The sequence below is a fragment of the Rousettus aegyptiacus genome, unplaced genomic scaffold (assembly GCF_014176215.1).
Source record: "Rousettus aegyptiacus isolate mRouAeg1 unplaced genomic scaffold, mRouAeg1.p scaffold_m13_p_2, whole genome shotgun sequence".
NCBI classification, from domain to species: domain Eukaryota; kingdom Metazoa; phylum Chordata; class Mammalia; order Chiroptera; family Pteropodidae; genus Rousettus; species Rousettus aegyptiacus.
In genome coordinates this window covers 174,775,536-174,790,928 of record NW_023416295.1, presented here as the reverse complement: position 1 = coordinate 174,790,928, position 15,393 = coordinate 174,775,536, and the positions used below count along the sequence as shown (strand labels likewise).

The 15,393-nt window shown below is 60.5% G+C and overlaps 1 protein-coding gene across 2 annotated transcripts in view; it reads right to left on the bottom strand.

Moving 5' to 3' along the window:
* The window catches only part of FBLN1 (fibulin 1), a 67,834-nt gene that overhangs the window by 33,526 nt on the left and 18,915 nt on the right, over nt 1-15,393 (bottom strand). For both annotated transcript variants that reach the window (XM_016135706.2, XM_016135707.2), the window contains exons 5-13: nt 12,439-12,492; nt 11,237-11,338; nt 10,581-10,718; nt 9,366-9,503; nt 5,468-5,611; nt 4,297-4,425; nt 3,392-3,517; nt 1,556-1,675; nt 597-728 (exon numbers count right to left, since the gene is read on the bottom strand). In XM_016135706.2, coding sequence (XP_015991192.2) covers nt 597-728; nt 1,556-1,675; nt 3,392-3,517; nt 4,297-4,425; nt 5,468-5,611; nt 9,366-9,503; nt 10,581-10,718; nt 11,237-11,338; nt 12,439-12,492 — 1,083 coding nt within the window. The remainder of the gene's footprint in view (nt 1-596; nt 729-1,555; nt 1,676-3,391; nt 3,518-4,296; nt 4,426-5,467; nt 5,612-9,365; nt 9,504-10,580; nt 10,719-11,236; nt 11,339-12,438; nt 12,493-15,393) is intronic.

Sequence of the window (15,393 nt, the reverse complement as noted above, 5' to 3'; positions counted from 1 at the left end):
CCCCAGTGGGACCCTCGCAGTCATAGTGTCCACAGACAGAGATCCCCCCCACCCAGGTTGTCACACACCCAGACCACGCCCTCCCCGTGCCTGGGCAGGGATCAGCGCCTTGGCACAGAGGTGTCCGCCTTCTGCTCACTGTTTGCCCTTAACACCTGGCAGGGTCTGGCCCACAGCAAGAGTTTGTTGAATGACTGAGTGAAAGACTGAATGAATACACTGTGCTGCAGAATGGGGTCTTTGGGGCATAGACTTCCTGCTTTCTCCCTGGTGGGCGTCTTCCTGAAGACTGCCAGCCCCTGTCCCAGCCCCCCTCAGGCACGCTGAGGGCCGGATGGGGAGCTTGGAACTCCCTGAGCATAGGGTGCTAGGGGTGGGGCAGGTGTGGGGGACCAGGGTACGCGTGGACCCCGGACACACCTCAGATGCAGAGGCCTCCCCTCCCCTTCCTGAATGCACCCTGGCCTGGGGTGCGGGCCCGGGGTCCAGGAAGCACATCCCCCCCGCTGGGGGCTGCCTGGCCTCGGCCCCCAACACTGCAGAGCCCCCCACCCCCAAGCACAGCCTGAGCAGCCCGGGGAGCCCCGCCAGCTCACCTTGGCAGTTGCGGCCATTGGGAGCCAGCCGGTATCCGGACGAGGGGCAGCTGCACTGGAAGCTTCCGGGGACGTTGATGCAGCGGTAGGAGCAGATGTGGCCCCCGGTGGGCAGGGCGCACTCGTCGATGTCTGCGACAGCAAAGCCCACCCTCAGCGTCCCGCACGGAACCGGCCGGGCCAGGTCGCCCCGTGGGCAGGGCTGCGGCCTGGGAGGGCAGCCGCACGGGGCCAGCTGGGCACAGGAGGCCTCAAAGTGCTGGGGCTGGGGCCGCCTCAGAGACCGCCACGTCGAAAGGGGAAACTGAGGCCCAGCGAGAGGAGGGCCCAGCGCAGGGCCACACAGCACGTTCGCAGCGTGAGGTGTGCACGTGTGGGGGAAGGAGGTGGAACGGGGAGCTGAGCAGAGGGGACAGGCCGATGGCTTCAGAATGACACACAGCACAGGCGCCCACGGCTCGAGCACAGCCCCAGGGCTCATTATTACAACTGCGCGAATAAAAACAGCCCTCGTGTGGAAAGAGCGCTCACCTCAACGGTGCTGTTTAAGCGCCCAGCTGTGCCAGACCCTGCGCAAAGCGCTTCCGAGCTGTCACCTGGCTTCATCCCCCAACGACCGGGTGAGTGGGGTGGATCCCCGTGCCTGGGCCGGTGAGGGCTTGCCAAAGGCCAGAGGCAGAGCTGCGAGTCAGCGATGTGGGGGCCCCCGGAGCACCCTCCCCCCTCATCCCTGGGTCGCACAGCACCGCCAATCCCTGCTCAGGGTCCCCGCGCAGACAGTGACCGCCACTACTGTGTTTATCAAAGAAAAACCTGGTGAGTGGCTTTTGCCTTTGGAAACCTCACTCTCGACAGTGGGTTCGGTGTACCCAAACGACCCTCCGTTAGAAGGAAAAGACAAAGCGCCCCCCGGCTGGGAAGGCGTGAAGGAGAAGGGGTGCAGGGCGCCATCCGCTCACCTTCGCAGGTGACCCCGTCCACGTCGCTGAGCTGGTAGCCCCGGCGGCAATAGCACTGGTAGGAGCCGTAGACGTTGGCGCACTCCTGGCTGCAGGGGCTGCTGTCACACTCGTTCACGTCTGGGAGAGAGCGTCCCCGGGGGTCACGAGTTAACACCCACGGAGAGGTGGAGTCCCGGAGCGCGGGGCTGGGGACCCACGTGGGGTTGCCCCGAGGGCGAAGCCCCCCCGCCGCCAGCCCCCCACGGCCGATGGACCTGGAATCTCTCCATCTCTGCCACCGCCCACTTCAAGCCGCACCATGTCCCGAGGACGACGGTGACAGCCTCCAGCCTCGGTTCCTTGCAATCCGGCCACCACCGGGGCACCAGAGGTAGTTCTCACTCTCAAATGGGAACCGGATCACGTCCGCCCCACTTCACCTGCCCTGACGACGTCCTCTGCAGGTGAGGGAGGCCCTGAGAGACCCAGCGGACACGCCGAAACCGACTATGCCAACGCTCGGGACCCACCAGGCATCAGCAACGCTGGCCTCTTGTGCATCTGTTCCCCGGACAGCAGGGATCGGCACACATCCAGCCCGCCACTCATTTTTGTAAATAAAGTTTTATTGGCACACAGCCACGCTCGTGTATTTACCTGGGTCTATAGCTGCTTGTGCCCTACAAGGGCAGAGTTGAGTGGTTAGAAAAGCCCGTGGCTGGCGGAGCCCAAAATATTTGCTATGTGGCTTTAAAAAAAAAAAAAAAGTTTGCCAGTCTCTGGCCTAGAAGTCTCTTCTCACATTTATTTTCTGCTAATTCTTAGCAGGGCGGGAGGGGTGAGCAGAAGGGAACACCCATCAGCTTCTCGAACTGCATGTTCACCCCTGCGGCCCCCACACGCCCGGCCGGGCTGCCCCTGATCACCTCGCCCCTGCCCAGTGTGGCTGCTCGTCACATCCTAGTGACCCTCTCTCTCCGAGGGCAGGAACCATGCTCTTGCTACTCTCGGGGGCGGGTGTGCTTCATAAATGCTTAGAGGAATGACAGGGCAAGGCTGGCCAGGCCCTGGTTTTGTTTCCACAAAGTCGCCCACTGACGTAGACAGGAAATGCCTACCTTTCAATCACTTGGTCGTGGCCAGGGACCGCACAGGCCATGAAGAATAACAGTGATACCAGCCGACTGGCCTCCACCTGGCCTGCGCTCCACCTCACACTGGGCATGTGACAAGCTATGCACCTGCTTCACCTGGTCTCATCCTCGGGAGCCCCTACGAGGTGGGCCTTAACGTCCCCATTTTACGAATAAGGACACCGAGGCCCAGAAACGCTGAGTTCCTTCTTCAAGGCCATAAAAATGACAGCTGGAGCTGGAACCCAGGCCTGAGGAACCCCCACACGTGAATCTTACTCCTTGCAAATGTATGTGCATTGGGTCTGCCTCTTGGGGACCAATCCCAGCATCCCAGGGGAAGCCCAGGACCCAGGAGCCCGTTACCGGTCCACGCTCCAGTCTGAGTATTATGCACACTGTACACGGCAGACAGGGCTTTTGCGACCCCAGCCTTCCTGCCGCAGAATTTGGTGACCTGCCTGTCCTAAGTCTGGCTCCGCCAGCCGCCCCCTGAGCGCCAGGCGGCACAAAACAGGGCTTGCCAGGCGGCGTCAGGAATCGCCAAGGGCTGTCTAAGCTCTCAGTTTCTGCTGACCTCAGAGCCTAACCCCGTAGGCGACGTGACATCCGCTGCGCACCTCCTATGTGCCAAACCCTGTGCTGAATACACTGCTAACCCGCCTCAGCCTATTTCATCTGAGAACGCGAGACTTTCGGCAGCCTGCCCCCCGCCACTCACCCTCGCAGGACCGGCCGTCGGCTGAGAGCCGGAAGCCGGCGGTGCAGCTGCAGAAGTAGGAGCCAGGCGTGTTCTCGCACCTGTGGCCGCAGAGGCGCCCGGGGTAGCGGCGGCACTCGTTGATGTCTGTGACAGAGCGGGGTGAGGGTGGGGGTCAGGGGCGCCGGCCTCCCCCCGCCAGCAGCCCCATGGGGGGGGTCAGGGGCGCCGGCCTCCCCCGCAGCGCCACGGGGTGGGGCTCAGGGGCGCCGGCCTCCCCCGCAGCGCCATGGAGGGTGGGGGTAGGGGTCAGGGGCGCTGGCCTCCCCCGAGGCACCACACTCTGCTGCCTGCCACCTGCACATCCCGCAGCCTCAGGTCTCAGAGCAGAGCAGCAAAGGGACTTGTCCCCAGAACAGGGCAAGTCACTGAGCCAGCCTCGTGCTCCTTCCACAAGGGGACATCTGCGCATGTGCCACCCTCCGAGCTCTCCACCCCAGGTCCCAAGGGAGGGTTCATGGCATGGGCAGGCCGGTGCCAGCCTGGCTCGGGGATGGCCACCTGGCTCGCAGGACCTGGCCCCATCTGGTTCTCGCTGCCCTGGGCTACGCGCCCTGCTCTGGGGAATGGCTCATCTTTGGGGCATTTGTAGAGTGGGCTGGAGCCCCATAACACTTGGAGGCCTTCGGTCAAGCAGAGCGTCTGCCATATGGAAGGGGGGGAGGGTGGACGCTGGCCCAAGGCCTGGCGGGCAGCAGAGTAGAACCCAGATGCGGTCTCCCGACCCAGGGTCTTGCTCTGGGTCTGCCGGCACGCGGGGTTTTCTGAGGTGAGGGGCAGGCCAGGGTCGCTTCAGATGCAACAGGCTGGTTCTCTTTGGTGCTACCTGGCTGGGCCCCCCACGGCCTATGGGGACAGTCACATACCCACACACGTCCTGCTGATGGCGTCGAAATAGTAGCCAGCCTTGCACTCACAGCGGAAACTTCCGGGGGAGTTCACACAGCGGTGGCCGGGCCCACAGGGCTCAGAGGGCGGCGAACACTCATCCACATCTTGGAAAAGGGAAGGAAAGACAGGTCAAAACCTTTAGTGTCTCTACGGCCACACCGCCCTGAACAAGCCCGTCTGATCTCGGAAGCTAAGCAGGGTCGGGCCTGGTGAGTATTCAGATGGGAGACCACCTAGGAAGGCCAGGTGCTGCGGGTGTAAAAAAATAAAAGATAAGGGATTGTAGGCTGAGAAGGTCCTCGCCATCTGTGAGGTCAACCAAGGGTTGCCTCACTTAAAACACAAAACAAAACACTTTGGTGTGCGCGTGTGTGTGTGTGTGTGTGTGTGTTTCCCTAGGGGACCAGATGGGAAGGAGCCAACCGAAACGAGGCGGCACCGTTGTTTACTCTTCGAGTCGCCTCTGTGGCACACCCACTGGGGCGACAGCCGGCTGGGGCGACAGCCGGCCAGGGGGCAGCCCCTGCCCTCAGGGGACTCCTGCTCTGGCTGACCGGCAACGACCTTAGTTAAGGCAGGAAGTGCCCAGCGAGTCACCGGGGTCGGTGGGGAGGAAGGCCCCTTGCGGCTGGCGGGGGTCTCGGCGGGCTGGGTGCAAAAGCCTCCGCCCTGGCCCCAAGGGACAGTGAGGGGCGGAGGCAGAGGGAGAGGCAGGAGAGCTGAAACCCAGAGGAAAGGGCGGGGCTTCCGCGGGGGGGGGGGGGGGCGGCGCGCCCCATTTCATCTGGATTAGAAGGTATGTGACGTTGGGGCCAGCTCAGGATGACTGAGGGGGCATCTGTCCTCTGATGTCACCAATGGGGGCTGTGAGCACAGAGGGACGGGAGAGCTTTTGGCTCGGGATGCCTGGGCAGAGTGAAGGGGACGAGGCCGGAGGCAGGGGGCAGGTCGGGCTTTACGGCAATGGTCCAGGCAAGACGACAAAGGCCCGTGCGTGGGGACCAGCCGTGGCACCGACGGACAGACGGACAGGCGGACACGGCCTCGCTCTGGGGATCCCCTCTCCGCTCGCAGAGGAGGGAGGGTCGTGCCGGGAGCGGGGAGGAAGGAGGGCCCCCTCCGGGCGGCTTCCCCTTTAATACCCACCGACACAGCGAGTCCCCTCGCCGTTGAGATGGTAGCCGCGGCCGCAGTTGGGCACGTTCTTCTGGCACGTGTAGGAGCCCTCCGTGTTGATGCACGTGTGCCCCGCAGGGCACGAGGGGCTGATGCTTAGACACTCGTTGATATCTACGGCGGGAAGCCCAGGGGACATGTGGTTAAGCGAGGAAGGGTTCCCTGCCCCCGATGGCTGGGCCCAGAGGATCCCCACTCTGTCCTCTTCGCAAAACCACCGCCGGGTGCGGCGAGGCCCTGGACCAGGCAGCGGCCTCCTGCCCGGCTCCCGGACCTCGCCAGCGCACGCCACCTGAAACGCGACCCCTCCTGACCCTCTTCCGGCCCCCCAGACCTTCAACGCCTCCATCTTGCACTGGGTCTGCAGCCGCCTGCCCAGCCTGCAGGTGCTACCTCCACCGAGTTCCCTCTGAAACCCACACGCCGGCCCTGGTGACCTGGGGGCCAGCTGTGCTCGCGCACTCCACACGGGACGTGGTGCGTCGTCCCTGAGCGGCGTGTGCGGCGAAGGGAGACAGACAGACGTGGCTGTCCCCTGCTGCCAGCACGACTGCCCTGGCGAGGCTCTGGGCTCCCCAGTGGCGGGCCCGGCCCCGCCTGGCCCCCGGCCTCACTCTGGCCAGCGCCTCCCACGGCTCAGGCTCCAGCCCTGACTATACACCTACAGCTCCTGGACAGGCCACTCAGGTCCCCACTCAGGTGCCGAACCTCAAAGACCGAACTTCCTACCGGGAGAGACTTCTGAAGGGGCCCATGCTTTTAAGAGTCGCCTATTCAGACACTTACAAAGCATTGGTGGGGTGAGGGGGCGGGGAGCAAAGAGGAGAGAGTGATAGTAGAGGACCCCTGACCCCTGAGCTGAAGGGAAAAAGGGGGATCAGCTTGTTCTCCCATGCCAGCCACGCCCACCCCCTCCCCCACAGACGAGCCGCCCGACGCACCCCCTACTGTGGCACGGATTCTTACGCCAGCCTAGAACTTTACAGTGTACAAAGCCTTTTACGTCAATCGCTGCCCTCGACCTCCGCAGCTGGGCCAAGATTACTGTCCGCGTTTTGTAAACAGGAAACTCCCAGCACGAGGCTGGAGTCGTGCTCCCCGCCGCCCCCCCCCGCCCCCCCCCCCCCGCCTCCGGTGCAGCACCTCCCCGGGTCGAGGGCCCTACATCGGGGCGGGTGGGCAAGCTGCAGTGGGCTGTGACCGCGGCCTGTTCTGGTGAGTACTGTCGGCCGGAGCCCGGCCCACTCTGGCGTGTTGTGTACGGCCGCAGCACGGACCCTGTGGCATGCGAAGTTGACACCACGGGACCCGTCACTGCCCCGGGACCCGTGACCGTCCCCGGGAAGCCGGCACTGGCCCATTCTCCCGTCCTCTCTAGGGAGAAAGGGGGACGGTGGACATGGGGAGCGGACTGCAAAGTAAAGCCGATGGAGACGTGAGGCTCAAGGGCCTCGGCCACCGAACCTCAAGGTCCAGGAACATTGCTCTGCAATGAGGAACGAGGCCTCTGCTTTCTAGGAGCTTGTGTCCCCCGAGGGCCCCCTCCCCGCGAGACAGAGCTCTGCGGCTCCGGGGCTGTCGGCTGCGTGGCCGGGAAGGGGTGTCTGACAGGCTCGGGGGGCCCCAGGAAGGCACGCTCTGGCTACACGTGAGGTCCGAGCCTCCCACCACTGACCAGGCCGAACCGGGGGAGTGAGCGTGCCGTCGGCAGAGGTATGCAGGCGGCAGACGCCGGGCTCGCGCTGATGAGGGGACCTGCCTTCTCCCTTAACTGACCCCGCGACAATCAGACTATCGTGACACACTTCCTCCTCGGAAAGAGTTGCTTCGGACGACGCATTTCTAAAAAGACGACGTGAAGGAACTGACGTAGAACGCTGTCCAAACACATCGTGAAGTTGGGGGGGTGGGGGGATGTGTGACGGAGCCGTCCGGCCCCGTTTCCACAGAAAAACGAAGTCTCGAGGGAGCAGGAGCCGAGAAGGAGCAGACGCGCGGGCAGGGGACGGCGCCTCTCTGCACTTGGGGTTCGTTTGCTTTTTGGTAAATAAAGTGTATGTAACGTTTGAAATAAAAAAATATAATAATAATTAATTTGAAAAGAATCTTGAACTTGGTCGAAAGGCGTTACGCGCCCACTAAAGGACACCCCCGGGGCGGAGATGAGGGTGCCACCAAGCAGAGCGGCTGGCCGAGGCCCCGGGCTCCCCGGGCAGGACGCTGAGGGGAGGGGACTGTCCCCGGCCACTGCTCTCGCACCTCCCTCGGACAGGGCCGCGCCCCGTGGAAGGGAAACCGGGCTACGTCGGGACGTGCCGGCGCTGCCCCTTTCTGGAAACTGGGCTGATTTCGCCTTGAGTCAGGGCTTCCATCCGTGGGGGACGCCGGCCTCCGCCGTGGAGCCCCCCGCCACGCGCAGCAAGTCCGGGCAGGACCCTCCTCCCTGCTGGCCTGCGGCTTCCTGCTCACTGGCCCCCCGAGTGACGGAAGCCCAGCTGGCAGGAGGCTGGCGAGGGGCCGGCTGAGGCCCCCACAGCGCAGATGCCTCCTCCACAGGACGAAAGGGGAGCTTCGGGGCTGGGGCTGGGGTCAGGGGAGGCCCCTGTCCTAAGCGGCTGTTATTCTATTCGTCCTCGGGTGGTTAAAAAAAAAAGGGGGCTTTGAATGCAAACGATCGTTTCAAATCCAAAGATCAACACAGATTTATCTGAGAGTGGGGGAGACGGAAATGAGACAGAAACTCGCGGCCCCTTGCTCACTATTAAGGGGAGGTGACCGGGGCACCCCGGCGAGGGCGGGTTGTGATTCCCGGCACCTGCAGCTCAGAAGTCTTTCTGACTCAAAGGCAAGACCCAGAAGTTCCTGCTGAGCGGCAAACAAGGGCAGGCCAGCAGATCCGGGCTCCAATGCCGACGGCCAACTGTGACCAGCCCGGTGGTTAACCGGGGCCACCGGGGGAGAAAGGAGAGTCGCCCGCCGCTCCCGGAGCCGGCGACCCCACCAGCCAGCCTGCTCCCTCGCCCCCGACCCGCGCTGCCCCTCCGACTGGAGCAGTCGTGCCCAGACCTCCTGTTTCTTCTAAGTTCCCATGGGACTCTGTTCCTCTCACATCGGCCTTCCTGATAGCAACACAGCATTCTTTTACTGTGGTGAAATATATCTGACATAAGATTTGCCGTTTTAACCATTTTTAAGTGTACGGATCGAGGGGCATTGAGCATTACTGTGCAACCACTGCCCCATCCATCCCCAGAACTGCTTTACGTTCCCCAAACGAGACTCCGTGCCTCGAACGCCAACGGCCCCTGCCCCGTCCCCTGGCACCCGCCTTTTACTCTGTCTCTATGAATTTGACTACTGATACACATTATTTTTTACAATAATTTTTAGTATTCCTGGCACTTCACAATCGCCTGTTTCATCCTTGCCTCAAGCCCACAAGCCAGATATCATTAGTCTCATTTTATAGAGGAGGAAACTGAGGCTCAGAGGAAATGAGTAAATTTCATTAGGTCACTCAGTTCAAAACCAGGTATCTCTTACTCCAAAACCCAAGTTCTTTCAGGATGCTAAACCATAGCCCCGAGGCCAAACCCAGCCTGCCGACAGCTCTGGCAAATAAAGTTTTATTGGCACACGGCCCTGACCACTGGTTGATGTATCTGTGGTTGCTCTCAGGCTGGACCGGCAGAGGGGAATAGATGTAACAGAGACCCCGAGGCCCACAGCTCGCCGACCTCTGTTCTATACACGGTGCAGCACCCCCATGTTCTAGGGGGGCGCATCACTGGGTCGTGCGCCCCACCTGGCAGACCCCACCTGGCGGGCTCCACCTGGCAGACCCCACCACCTGGCGGCGGCACCTTACCAATACAGTTGCCTAGAGCATCTTGTATAAAGCCGCTCTTGCACTGTAGCTTGGGTCTGCAGCGAAAGGATCCCAGAGTATTCTGACAGATAAAATCGGGGAGGCAGTTATGAATACCACTCTCACATTCGTCAATATCTGGTACATCATAAAAAAAGGAAATTGTTAGCAAGAGTCCTGCCAGAAGCATCGTACAACACTTTAACATCACAAGAAAGTTTTTATTTTAAATGCTCATTACTCAGACTATAACCCAAAACATTTCAACAGCGAGGTCACGTACAAAAAAAAGGGCCTGCGTTGGCCAAACAGTGCTCGCATTGCTAAAGACTTAAAAGGCTGACTTTTCCCCCAAGGCTCTTTTGAGACAAACTTTCTGTTATATAATAAATAACCAGGCATTTTCCTGGCAATGTGTGGTTGTTTTTTTTTTTTTTTTTTTGCATTTCATTTTAGGCTAAGCACATATTTTGTTGAGATCATAAAGCAATGATCTTTGTAGCAATAAACACTGTCTCTATAAAGCCGTTCATTCTGAAGCTGTCACAGTCTTACAAATATTGACAATGGTGACTGTCACGATGCCAGTGTTGGCTGCCCTTCCCTTGAAGTTCATGGCTGTCGAGTGTTCAAAACTGTACACTCTGTTGGCCAGACCCCTGGACTCTCGAGTCCAAGCCACCCAGCGCGTCTGCAGGGGTGGGGTGGGCTGAGATCGGCCAAAGCCCTCTGACGTCAGGAGGGCGTGCCTGGCTTTTGAGCGACCCTCATAATTCAACCGACATTTTTACACAAGTGGTTTGTCGTCTGAAGGGCTGGAAACCCTCAGCAGAAAACTATGTTCTAACAGATCCTCATCAAAGCCTTATCTGCCAAATAACATCTATGGCTTAGCGGCGGAAGGCCTGCAGCCAGAAATTCATGTTTTTATGTGGCGGATGGGGGCTTTGAACTTCAAGGAAGCCTGGAATTAGATGGAAGGCAGCTGTTGTGCAAAATATAATTTTTTTTGGTAACGAGCACATGTGAACGCCCGAGCTCAGTCCCTGGCCTTGTTTTTAAATGACCACGTTCTGAGCCTTTTCACAAAGCCCCAGTGGCCCCTGACTGTCGTTACCCCAGCCTGCAGGTAAAGCAGCGCACTCCTCCTCGCTAAGCTCCGGCCCGCCCACCTCGCCCCCGCCGCCCGCCCGGGAGGGGAGGGGGGCGTCTCACCTTTGCAGTCATTGTGCTCCGTGAGCTCGTAGCCAGTCCCGCAGCTGCTGTCCCTCTGGCAGCGGAAAGAGCCCACCGTGTTGATGCAGGACTCGCCCAGCCGACAGGTGTGGCTGCCCGCGATGCATTCGTTGACGTCTAGGAGGGAGAGACGCAGGAGTCACAGCAGGGACCACGCTAGGCCGGAAGGCGTGTGCCAGCAGGCCGAGCGGATGGGCTCCCTGCCCCCAGCACGTGCCCGCGCACCGGGGGGGCCGAGGGCGGGAGACCCGGGCACTCGCCGCCGCGTGGACGCCGCGGTTTCTCTCCCCAACTAAGTTTCAGATCTGTCGCTGCTTCTGAGCGCCCGCTAAGCACGTGCCAGGCAGACTGGAGTCCCGTGATCCCTCCGTCCCCTACAAGGGGCCGTCACCTTCCTCCATCTCCCGCTCTCACGGAGAGGCTCCGGGACGTGCCCGGGGCCACAGGGCAGGTCCTGGACGCAGCGCCCCGTCAGACCCCTAACCCGGCCCTGTCTCATGACAGCACACGCCAGAGGCCCGAGCCTGGGCTCTCGTTCACCCACGACGGGGCCCCGCCTGGACGTCGAGAGCCAGCGGGGCTCCCGAGGGCAGCCGCCTGCCGTCCTGCTGTCCCCGGAGCACGGCGGCCTTTACCTTCGCAGGAGACGCCGTCCGGCAGCAGCTGGTAGCCCACGAAGCACGAGCAGACGACCTCCTCGCCCGTGTCACGACACTGCTGTTTGCAGGGCCCGCCGCCTGCAATTGGAGCAACGTGAGCCGGCGGCCAGGCGCGGACCACACACCGTTCGTCTTCCCGGTTCTGCTGGGCCAGGCCCAGAAAGCGCCCTCGGGGCGGACGGACAGGGCAGGGCGGGCTCCCCCGGCGCAGAGCCCACTGCAGCCTTCCCAGCACCCCTCCCCTCCCGCGGAGACCCCAGGAGCAGCCCCGAGCGTGGCCTCTGCAGGGCAGCCAGCAGGATGCTCAGAGAGCAGGGCGGGCCTCTCGCAGGCAGAGCTCCCACAGGGTACGGCCTGCCTGGGGCCCGGGCCGGCCGGGCCGCGCCCACTCCGCCAGCCTCCTCCTCCGACCCTCTGGGTCTCCACTCCCGACGCCCCAAATCCCCGTCCGTGTTACCTCCCTGGCCGACTCACCCTCGGCCACTGCAGGCCGGTCATCCCCTTGCCCCCCCGGGAAGAGCCTCCCACGCCCCTCGGAGAGGGTTCCGAGGGTTCCTGGGGCTCTCTGCCCTGCCCCCTCCCCCAGGCCTCTGAGTCGACGGTCACTGTACACAGACCACATTGCTGGTGATTAAACCGACTCCCTAATTAACACCCCAACCACAGGGCAAGCTGCTGAATGAACCTGTGTGCAGACCTGCCAGTCCAGACACGCTGGAATGTTCCATGAAAGAGAAATCGAGTTTCTCATGTGAAAAACAAACCTGCGAGGCCCTACTAACTCTAAACTTGCAAATGGACGTGACCAATGGCACCGGTGGGCTCCAAGACAGTCACCTAACCCTCGCCCCACCCCCGAGGGGCCTCGGCTGTGGGGGAAGCTGGTGTTCACGGCTCAGAGCCTGGGAGCTGAGTCACGCCCAGGTGGACGCTGTGGAGGGGGCGTCTGAACACGAGCGTCACACAGGGCCCCCTCCCTGAGCCCACCAGGCCCAGCTAGGAGGGGCGTGGGGACAAGGAGTCCCGTGGAGCCCTGAGGACAGAGGGACTTGCAGTTGGCTCCCAGCCACAGGGCAGCTCCCCAGTGACCCTGAGTCACACTCCCAGTGAGTAGCCCAACTCCTCTCTCGGCCTCGTTAACCACCAAAGGGGCCTGGGAGGCACCGGCAGCGACTCACCTCGGCAGCGGTCATTCAGGTATGGGTCCTCCTGCTCCATCTCGGAGATCTTATCTAAGGGGCGACACAGGAAGACGTTTACCCCCTCGCAGTGCCCCATTGTCCCTCGGAAGACGCTCCGAATGTTCTCTCTCCTCGTAAACATTCGGCCACGATGCCCACTTGTACACCTTCTAATAGCTCACTATTCACCTTCTCCTTTTAAAAAACAGAATCGCGCTCATCGACGTCCTTGACTCTCTAAAAGACCTATTACAACAGGAACAGCCTTGGCACCAGGGCCTTGTAATCATCGACTCAATGCTGAGTGCTTCTGTGAGTTGGATCGTGCCCCCCAGGAGATGCTGAAGTCCTAACCCCCAGCACTCGCGAATATGACATCATTTTGCAGACGGGTCTTTGCAGATAATCAAGGTAAGGGGAGGTCATTCAGGTGAGCCCGAACCCAATGTCACTGTCCCTATCGAAAGGAGGAACTTGGACACAGCGACAGACACACGTCGGAAAAGTGACATGAAGACACAGGAAGAAGATGGCCATCTACAAGACGAGGGACACGGATGCCACTGGGAGCTGGGGGACAGGCCCGAGACAGATCAGTCCTCCAGGCCGAGAAGGAGCCACCCTGCCGACGCCTCGATCCCAGACTCTCGCCTCTGCACTGTGAGGACACACGTCTGTGGTTTCAGCCACCACCCCCCGGTGCAGCCCCAGAAAATGAATACACTTATTTTACATGGCTTTGCCTGCAAAGCTCAATTTCGTGCCCATCAACATTCACTCACTTGACTCATTCAAGACAGGTGTCCGAGCACCTGCTCTGGGCGTCAGCACGTGCGCAGACCAGGAAATGCAACAGGGCAACGGGAGAGAGACCCGGTGGGGCAGGGGCCCTAACTGAACAGGGCAGGATTCCGCTAAGCATCCTGGCCTAAAAGAAGCAGATTAGCCCTTTTAACCAGGACACAGCCAAGGGTGGGAAGAATCTCTAGGAATACTTGAAAATCAAGTCGTCTGATGTCGAGGACTCTTCCACCGACAGAATGACAGCGATCGCAAGTCAATCATGATTCGGTAGCAACGGCAATCACGCTGGGGGGAAAAAAGACAAAAAAGACAAAGCGAAAAAGACAGAGGAAAAAGCCTGAGAGGAAGTGGGGTCTGACGGGAAGGAAGTGGGGTCTGACGGGAAGGAAGTGGGGTCTGACGGGAGCGGGGTTCGTCTCCCTGTTTACTTCCCCCTTCCTTCCGCATTTCCGTATCTTCCAAGAGCGTATCATACACGCACAGTGGAAAAGTAACCATGGTTACGACAAAACATGTTAGCGATTCTGCCATAAAATTCAAAATGACGTAACTTATGTACACATTCGTCCTCAGGGGCTATTACAATATGGCGAGGGTCTCTCAACAATGCAAAGAACGCTCCCCTGGGGGGGGAACTAAGCCAAAGACGCCAGGCACAGGCCCGGGTGTGCGGCCCTCGTCCTCCAGAGGGCTCATGGTGACAAGGCCAGGAGGACTCGCGAGGAACCATCCATCACCTGGGTGATGAGGTCATCGAGATTCCCACGGCGTTCTGTGGGAGCCGGCCGGCCTGGCCCGGGACGGCCGCCGTTTCTGCTAGAAAACGAATCCCGAACCTGCACGCCCCCAGCCTCAGTCTCCCCACCTGTAAGAATGGGAATATCCAAGATGTGCCCAGCACGGGTCTCCCCAAACTCCCCGTGGTAAAGTTACAGGGCTGTTTCCCCAGTCTCGGATCGATAATTTGATAACATATAATAATAAAAAAAAATTATTAGAAAAACTAAGCTAAGAAAATAGGCATACGAGCCTTGATTTTTCAATCGAGATTCAAAGGACGTAAGTGACTTCTAATGAATGCTCGTAGAAGGTTCTAAAAGCTTCCTCACAATTCCGCACTTGTCTGGTCGCAGGCCAGCGTCGGCCTGTGGACGCTGTGCGAGGGCCCGCCACCACGGTCAGCGTGCGGGGGGAAGGCGCGGCTGTACCGCGTGAGAAGTCCTCACGGAGACTCTGAGGAAAGTCTGGGCCGAGAAGCAGATGAAAGACGGAGGAGAAACGGGACATCTGGAGCAGCAGAGACGCCCAGAGACCGGAACTGACCCCAGACAGAGCACCAGAAACCCTCCCCAGAGACGCGGAGAAACTCTCCGCCAGGATGAAGCATCTGGCTTTGTTTCAAAGTAAAAGTGTCATCTGATTTCAAAAGCCAGGAAAGGAGTCAGAACGTGGCTGCAATCCCTCTCTAACACGGACGTATCGGAAATCACCCCCATGGCGTCCATGAGGCCCTGGGAATGAGAAATTAAAAACAAAGAAATGAAAGACCAATCTTTTTGACCTAGACCCTGAAGCCGCGGGGGCCACAAAGCCATAGCGATGATGGAGGACCTGACTTAGGGGCCACGGGTCCCTCAGCAATTCTTCCCTAACCTCTTCCTGCCCCTCGCCCATTTTTAGCAGAGGGGGGATGGAGCTCGGAGTGAGAAGTAAGGGTCACATGGCAAGCTTGGGGCAGAGCAGACTCCTGACATTCTCCAGGGCTATTTCCATCACGGCACAGGAAGCCACTGCATAAGAGATCATCCGACGACCGAGGGCGTCGGGATTTATCCGGCTTCGGACACGCGGAGGGCAGAGAGGCGGAACTGGTGGACGCACGGCTGAGAGCGCTCTCGAAGCTGCTCTTGGGGTCACTCGCCCCTTTGCTGAGTGAGTGTCTAGGATTTGAAAGAGCAGAGCCTGCCGCGAATGCACGGTGCCCCCTGGCCTCGCGTCTCCATGTCATCGGCTCCAGACGGAGAGAGAGGACACTGGCCAGGAGGCAGACGGCCAGCGTTCTCCCTCCTCTGCACGTCGGCCACGGGACCTCGGGCACCAGGTCCTCATCCGTGAGCCAAGGGCACGGCCAGCCGCCCACATGGCCCA